The sequence below is a fragment of the Benincasa hispida genome, chromosome 5 (genome assembly GCF_009727055.1).
Source record: "Benincasa hispida cultivar B227 chromosome 5, ASM972705v1, whole genome shotgun sequence".
Classification (NCBI taxonomy): Eukaryota; Viridiplantae; Streptophyta; class Magnoliopsida; order Cucurbitales; family Cucurbitaceae; genus Benincasa; species Benincasa hispida.
The window spans coordinates 7972422-7981406 of NC_052353.1; the positions used below are offsets into that span (position 1 = coordinate 7972422).

General features: G+C 39.7%; 1 protein-coding gene across 1 annotated transcript; it reads left to right on the forward strand.

The window, feature by feature from the left end:
- Positions 1 to 327: 327 nt before the first annotated feature.
- Positions 328 to 993, forward strand: LOC120077192. The gene has a single exon (XM_039031095.1). The coding sequence runs from the start codon at positions 328 to 330 to the stop codon at positions 991 to 993; it is 666 nt and encodes a 221-aa protein (XP_038887023.1).
- The last annotated feature ends 7992 nt before the right edge of the window (positions 994 to 8985 follow it).

An 8985-nucleotide genomic window follows, 5' to 3' on the forward strand; every position in this document is an offset into this window, starting at 1 on the left:
ACCAGATTCAATAACAAGATCAGTAGATTTAGCAACCAACGATGACCAATCAACCACTAATGATAGAATCACCAGTTCAGAAGTAAGCACATCTATAAGAGATGAATCTCAGCAAGACTTGAATCAAAATCAACGCAACCTCTAATTACTAACACATAGAAAGCACAGAACCTCAATGAGTAGCCAGTTGAACAGGAAGTACGGCAGAATCCTCCACCTTTCCCGTCCAGGCTGAAGAAGAAAGATGATAATAAGCAATTTTAGAGGTTCCTAGATGTCCTTCGACAACTACACATCAACATTCCCTTAGTAGAAGCTTTGGAACAGATGTCGAGCTATGTGAAATTCCTTAAGGATATACTTGCTAACAAAAGAAAGATCGGGGAAAATGAAACAGTTGCATTAACATATGAATACAGTGCACTATTTCAGAACAACATCCCCACCAAAATGAAAGATCCTGGGAGTTTTACATTGCCTTACTCAATAGGAGGGAAGAAGGTCGGAAATGCGCTGTGTGATTTAGGGGCGAGTATAAACTTAAAGCCATTGTCGATCTTCAAGAAGATAAATATCAGCAATGCAAGACCAACCACAATTACATTGCAGTTGGCCAATAGATCTATAACGCATCCCAAGGGCAAAATAGAGGATGCACTCGTGCAACTAGATAAGTTCATCTTCCCTACTGACTTTATCATATTAGATTATGAAGCTGACAGAGAGGTGCCTATCATCTTAGGTTGCCCATTTCTTGCAACAGGGCGAGCACTGATCGATGTACAAAAGGGAGAACTGACCATCAGGGTTGACGATCAGAAAGTGCAGTTCAACGTTCTCAACGCGTTGAAATACCCGAGTGATATGGAGAATTGTCAATATGTTGAGGAATTTCAAGAAGAACCTTGGCACGAACCCCTAGAAAGAGTTGAAAGAAGAAGAATTTGGAATCGGCGCAATGTGGGAGGAGGATTGCGCCGCAATACAAGTTAAATCAAATTTTGAAACACTCAAGTTATCTGAACGAAAATCGCAATGCAGTAAGCCATCCTTAGAAGAACCACCTGTGTTAAAATTGAAGTTGTTACCTGTGCACCTCAAATACGCTTACTTAGGAGGTAATAACATGTTACCGGTTATTATATCTGCCTAGCTGAATAAGGAGAAGGAGGATGCACTTATCCAGATCCTGAAAAACAACGCAAAGGCTTTAGGATAGACCTTAACAGACATTCGAGGAATCAGTCCCTCATATTGCATGCACAAGATTCGTCTAGAAGAAGGAAGAACGGGATTGATAGAAAGGCAACGTCGCTTGAACACTACCATGAGGGAGGTTGTGAAGAAAGAAATAGTGAAGTGGTTGGATGCAGGCGTCATTTACCCTATATCAGATAGCAGCTGGGTGAGCCCAGTGCAATGCATTCCGAAGAAAGGGGGAATGACAGTCGTCACTAACAACAGGAATGAGTTAATTTCCACAAGGACAACTACGGGGTGGAAAATCTATATGGATTATCGCAAATTAAATTTGGCCACTAAAAAGGACCACTTCCCACTCCTGTTTATTGATCAGATGTTAAAACGACTTGCTGGGAATGAATTCTTCTGTTTTCTTGACGGCTACTCAGGGTACAACCAAATTGCAATTACGCTGAAGGATCAAGATAAGACAACCTTCACGTGCCCATTTGGCACGTTTGCATTCTGTCGCATACATTTGGGCTCTACAATGCACTAGGTACTTTCCAACGATGTATGATGGCGATATTTTCAGATTACTTGGAAGAGTCAGTCGAGGTATTTATGGATGATTTTTTAGTCTTCGAAAATAATTATAACTCCTGTTTATCTAATCTTGAGAAAGTCTTGATGGGATGTGTGGAAACTAATCTTGTTCTGAACTGGGAGAAATGTCACTTTATGGTTGAAGAAGGAATTGTGCTAGGTCACAAAATATCGAAGGCAGGATTGGAAGTTGATCAGGCGAAAATCGATGCAATTTCCAAGCTACCCCCACCAGTGAGCGTGAAAACACTTGGGAGCTTTCTGGGACATGCGGGGTTTTATCGAAGATTTATTCGCAACTTCTCCCAAATCGCAAGGCCCCTAAGTGTGCTCCTTGAGGCTGACCGCGAATATGATTTTGATGATGCGTGCATTGAAGCATTCCACACACTGAAGAATGCGCTCATCACCGCACCCATTCTGATTGAGCCGGATTGGACACAACCGTTTACGTTGATGTGCGGCGCTAGTGGATATGTTGTAGGCGCAGTTTTGAGTCAACGCAAGGATAAGGTATTGTATCCTATCTATTATGCTAGCAAAACGTTGAATGGTGCGTAGGAGAATTATACAACCATAGAAAAAGAAATGCTCACGATGGTATTTGCACTAGAGAAATTCCGACAGTACTTAATCGGAACAAACGTTGTGGTGTATACTGATCATTCTGTGATCAAATATCTTATGACAAAGAAGGATGCGAAACCGAGACTAATACAGTGGGTGTTGCTTCTGCAAGAGTTTGACCTAGAAATTAAGGACCGGAAGGGCACCGAAAACCAAGTCGCTGATCATCTTTCAAGATTGGAGAATTGCGAGGTTCAGGAGAAAGAAAAAGATATTGAAGAAAGATTCCCTGATGAGCTGCTGATGTCGGTAGGTATTAATGTTCCCTGGTATGTGGACATTGTGAACTTCATCATTTATGGCCAAGTACTAGAGGATTATACTTACCAGCAGAAGAAGCTGAGACATGACGTCAAGCTTTATTTCTGGGATGACCCCTTTCTGTATCGACTTGGACCTGATCACATTTTATGTCGATGCGTCCCTGAGCATGAAGTCAAGCACATTCTAGAGCTTTGTCATGAGTCCCCTTATGGAGGACATTTTGGGGGGCAGAGGACCGCCGCAAAGGTCCTACAGAATGGCTATTTCTGGCCAACACTATTTAAGGATGCTCATGCCCATGTTGTGTAGTGTGACAGATGCCAGAGAATGGGGAACATGTCTAGAAGAAATGAAATGCCTTTGACGTCAATCTTGGAGATTGAATTATTTGATGTATGGGGAATCGACTTTATGGGCCTATTTCCACCATCAGAAGGTCATCAATACATCCTAGTCGTGGTTGATTACGTATTAAAGTGGGTTGAGGCCATCACATGTGCTAAGAATGATGCGGCCACGATGGCAAAATTTCTCAAGAAGAATATCTTTGCTCGATATGGAAACGCCACGGGCCTTAATCAGCGATGAGGGCTCACATTTCATCAACCGCATAATTACCAACCTGTTGACTAAATTTAACGTCAACCATAGAGTTGCTACCACTTATCACTCACAAACTAATGGGCAGGCAGAGATTTCTAACCGAGAGATAAAAACTATCTTGGAGAAGGTAGTCAGTACGTCCAGGAAGGATTGGTCACCCAAGCTCGATGAAGTGTTGTGGGCATATAAAACTGCCTTTAAAACTCCAATCGGCATGTCCTCATATGCCCTGGTCTTTGGAAAAGCTTGTCATCTGCCTCTTGAGTTGGAACACAAGGCGATGTGGGCATGCAAAAAGTTGAACTTTGATCACAAGTGTAGGGAAAGTTCGGAAGTTGCAACTAAACCAGTTGGTCGAATGGTGAAGAGATGCTTACGAAAATGCCAAGATCTATAAGGAGAGAACCAAGAAGTGGCATGATGACCGCATAAACAACCGAACATTCATCGAAGGTCAACAGGTATTATTGTTTAACGCACGTTTGCGATTGTTTCCAAGGAAGTTGAAGTTTCACTGGTCTAGGCCATTTCGCATCAAGACTATATTTCCCAACGGCGCAGTGGGACTGACAACTAAAGACAGAAACAACGCATTTAAAGTCAATGGTCAACGAATTAAGCCTTATTACGGGGGCGATGTGGATTGACACATGGAGACCATTGACTTGAGCAAGTAGGATTAACCGCTTGTAGGGGATGCTGTTGCGGTAATTCTGAAAACTCTTCCAATTAGCACCCCTATATCTATGTTTAATTTCTTTCCTTACAGCTTTTATATACTGCTTTCTAAAATTACGTTATTTACTGGTTATTAGAATTAGCCTTTAATGCTTTCTGTATTTACCTTCAATTTAATTCATTTGTGTATTTCCATGTCATGTTTAATATGCATCAGTAGCGCTGTTCTTACAATTTCTGTGAATGACTGAATAAAACGATGAACACCGCAATGTCTTTTTGACTTGCGTTATTGACGAATTAAAGAAGGAAACAAAAAAAAATTTGTATGCAATGCGATGATGGGTTCATTTCATGATAACAGATACACTTTGCGTCCATTATACCCAAATGCATTGCGTTGAGAGGTGTGTTGTGCTCATATGTATTGTTAGCCCATCCTTAGTGAAAACGCACTATGTTGAGGTAGTGTTGCGCTAGTAGAAATATCGTGCGCCCGTCCTCTAGAAACGCATTGAGTTAAATGGTTTGTTGTAATGATACATGCGTTGTTGCCCATCATCAGCAAAAATGTATTTGCATTAATGGAAGCATGGTGTTAATTTTTAATCGTGCATCCGTCTGAATCAAAAACAAAAGATAACTTCATTTATTATTTTTCTATGTAAAGAAGCTGATTCTTTGATTCTTTGTACATGATAAAAATTTTGTGTTGTGTTAATTGTAATTCCTTGTATACTTAGTTAATTTTTAATACAACTAAGTAACAATTCTTTCAAGTACGCAATAGCCTCTTCTTTATCATCCTTTGTCATTATTTGCGATATTCTTGATCTTCTATTTTGTGTTATTCATTGTGCTGCCATGATGTATAATATGCATACACTTAGTAACATTTCCCACACTTTGTATTTTCTAACTAACACTTAGTTAATTCGTGGCTATAGCACTATTTTAAATTTTATCCTTCAAAATTCTGCTCAAACCTTCTTTTTGAAATTTTGTCTAAGTGTTTGTCTATTCTGTCCAAACAACGCAATGAAGACCTTGCGCATCTCTAAATTTGGGGGTGGAGAAGGTCTGAGCAGAGGAGATTAAGTGATGCGGTCATTAAGAAAAATGTGTTTCTATCATTAAAAAAAAAAATTGTTTTCATATAAACTCCAATGTCAGTGCAAGGGAAACTCCAAAAAAATCCCAACCTGATAAGAGTTAAGTTGTGAAAGAAGCCTGCTCGTAGTTGGATGTTCGCATGATACCCATGGGAGCAAGCCAAAACGAAGGTGGGTTTCCAAGAACAACTCAATATGAAAAGAGAAAGATGAGAAAAAGGAAAAAATAAAAGAAATAAGAGATAACTCCTCTGAAATTCAAGAGTTAAAGTTGAGATTGGCACACAACCGTAGTTGGATGTTTGCATGACACCCGTGGGAACAAGCCAAAACGAAGGGTATAACCATGATCAATAGTTTCTAATAAATGATGCAAATTTGACCATCGCATCTAGACGCATCAAGTTGTTTTCACAAGAAGAGGTAAACATTCTTTTTAAAACTAGAAAAGCATTTTTGAGCAGAAATTTGAGGTATAGGAGAATAAAGTAGGGCTTTGTTAGAAATTATCAAGTATAGAAGGAAATTGTACTGTTAAGTAATGTTGCCTAGGTGGACAATTCGGAGCAACCAATCGATGCAAAATTTAGGATAGGAATAGAACAATATTGCCTTAGTAGAAGATATGCTTGAGGACAAGAATATATCTAAATTTGGGGGTGTGATAACTTGTAGAAATAAAAGTTATTTATATTGTTTTATTTAAATATTGCAGCCAAAAGAAAGGAAAGTTGCGTCGATTGTATAAAAATTGGCTAAGAAATGCGAGAATTATAAATTGTTGTCAATACACCTACTAACATCATTGCGATGGTAGAAAAGGATATTTCAAGTCTGTTTTGCAGGAAATCAAGTCACCGCATGCGTTCAAGGCTCAAGATAAAAAGAACAACGCATCTATGTCGCATTGCGCCCATCATTCAGGAATGAATAGATGATCAACGCAACGACGGTGCATGCGATAATTGATCAAGAGCTAAGCGATCAATGCAACTTCAACCTCATGCGGTAATAAAAAACAACACCGCATGCGGGCAAACGATCGAAGATGTGAAGAGCAACGCAAATGCAGAGAATTCTGATGCGTGTACACTGACCGTTGTGCATTTCGGACGGGATTGATTGCGTAACAGAAGGAATATTCTCTCCACCATTTCAGGAACTGCCTTAACAATAAAGTAGGGACCACAAGTCAGAGAGTCAAAGCTTAGCCTATAAATAGCTCCGGCTATTCCACTGAAAAGGGATGCTTGAATACAGAGAGAAGTGTATATACTGATATGAGAGAGAGACTGATTGAGCGACTGATCAGAGTAGATTTAGGAAGAATGAAGAGACAAGGCTGAGAGGTGAGTCTCCGGGCAAATAATCCTTCCGATCCCCGCCGTCAAAGCTCTGTACGAAGGTCACCTCTACCAGACGAGCAAGCCTGAGAGGGAAGCTCTTCTATTCATCCATTCCACACACTGGCAAGCAAAACCTCCGTTCAGATCTATGTCAAGACGTTGACAGTCTTCTGTATTTGTTTCTATCTCTTTATCATCACTTGTACTCATCTTCTTAATCCCTATCATTCACAACATGTATCAGACGCTTAATCTTAGTATTGAATGTTATGATCATTTCCATGATCATTTCTCTGTCTATTTCCGTTCACCCATAATTCATTTTCTCCATGACGTTTTCTTAATCCCATGGGTAATTAGCAATAATTAAACAAGTATATTAATTGGGTTAAGGAAATAATTAAGTTTCGTCAAGGCATGCTAGACAACATCTTCACCTATGAGAGCAGAAGTGAAGATGCCATATTGACTATCGAGACACAGTTGGAAGATTGCGTTAACTAAAGCAAGAACTTCTAGAGATGGAAGATACCTTGCGTTCACCACGTTCATCCCTGTTTCACCATAGAGATATGGGAACGCGGCCGATCACCAAGAGGTGTACGCCAAGGGAAAGCGGAACCTTAGTTACATCTTTAACGCAATTAAAAAAACTTACGACGTTTGTACTAATTATTCTTTCTCCTTCTGATTCATCCATAAAGACTTGCCATCGCATACCACGATCCTTTGTATAAACTTCACAGTCAGTCTCGAACTCAGTATCGTGTATATCATCTATCTTGTATCTTCCATCACATTAGCTTAGGTTTATTTTCATCGCAATTTATTTTATTAACGCAACTTTAGTTTATCTGCACATTTTTACTTTACCGCAATTTACTTTTCTGTACAAACACACAATCTTNTCATTTCTCTGTCTATTTCCGTTCACCCATAATTCATTTTCTCCATGACGTTTTCTTAATCCCATGGGTAATTAGCAATAATTAAACAAGTATATTAATTGGGTTAAGGAAATAATTAAGTTTCGTCAAGGCATGCTAGACAACATCTTCACCTATGAGAGCAGAAGTGAAGATGCCATATTGTCTATCGAGACACAGTTGGAAGATTGCGTTAACTAAAGCAAGAACTTCTAGAGATGGAAGACACCTTGCGTTCACCACGTTCATCCCTGTTTCACCATAGAGATATGGGAACGCGGCCGATCACCAAGAGGTGTACGCCAAGGGAAAGCGGAACCTTAGTTACATCTTTAACGCAATTAAAAAAACTTACGACGTTTGTACTAATTATTCTTTCTCCTTCTGATTCATCCATAAAGACTTGCCATCGCATACCACGATCCTTTGTATAAACTTCACAGTCAGTCTCGAACTCAGTATCGTGTATATCATCTATCTTGTATCTTACATCACATTAGCTTAGGTTTATTTTCATCGCAATTTATTTTATTAACGCAACTTTAGTTTATCTGCACATTTTTACTTTACCGCAATTTACTTTTCTGTACAAACACACAATCTTGTAAAAACCGGTCGCATATATCACAAATGTTACACATTAACGACAACAATCCCTATGTTCGACCTCGGATTACTCTGAGAAACTTGCGTTGGAATTATACTTGGTTTCAGTGCAAGGAAACTTGTGACAATGCATTACTCCATAGCATACTACAAGCATATATCTAGAAGTAGTATCGCATAAAATGTGCATGAGCAATAACACAGCATAAGATTACATTTTGCGTTACACGTTTATGGCAACATGAGCTTGTAGCACATCATCATGCATGCACATTACACACGATCAAATCCCAAGTCATTAGCCGGGAACACGACACTCACTTCAGATTCATTGTGGTCAACCTCAGAATTTTCTAATCTGGACAAGTGATCCGCAACTTTTCTCTGTCCCTTTCCGATCAATTATCTCGATATCAAATTCTTGAAGGAGGAGAACCCATCTGATCAACCTTGACTTTGCATCCTTCTTTATCATCAGATATTTGATTGTCGAGTGATCAGTGTGAATGAGTACCTTGTTCCCAATAGATATGCCCGGAATTTTTCCAACGCAAAAATCACAGCCAGGAGCTCTTTTTCAATACTAGTATAATTAAGTTGAGCAGAGTTCAGAGTTTTACTCGCATATGTGATGGGGTGCAAAATAGTTTTCTTCTTTTGCGCTAATGCAGCTCCCATCGCATACCCACTTGCATCGCACATGAGTTCGAATGGGAGTGTCCAATCCGGCGCAATCAAGATGGGTGCGGTAATCAACGCATCTTTTAAAATTTTGAATGCGTTGAGGCAATTGTTGTCAAATTCAAACTTCTTGTCTGCCTCTAACAACACACTCAGTGGTCTTGCTGGCATGCCCCAAGAAGCTTCACACAGCCTTCACGTTGGTGGGAGGTGGAAGCTTTTCAATTGCGTCAATCTTTGCTTTGTCCACCTCCAACCCTTCTCAGGAGACCTTGTGTCCCAACACTATTCCCTCCTTTACCATGAAGTGACATTTTTCCCAATTGAGCACCAGGTTTGTCTCTTCACATCTTT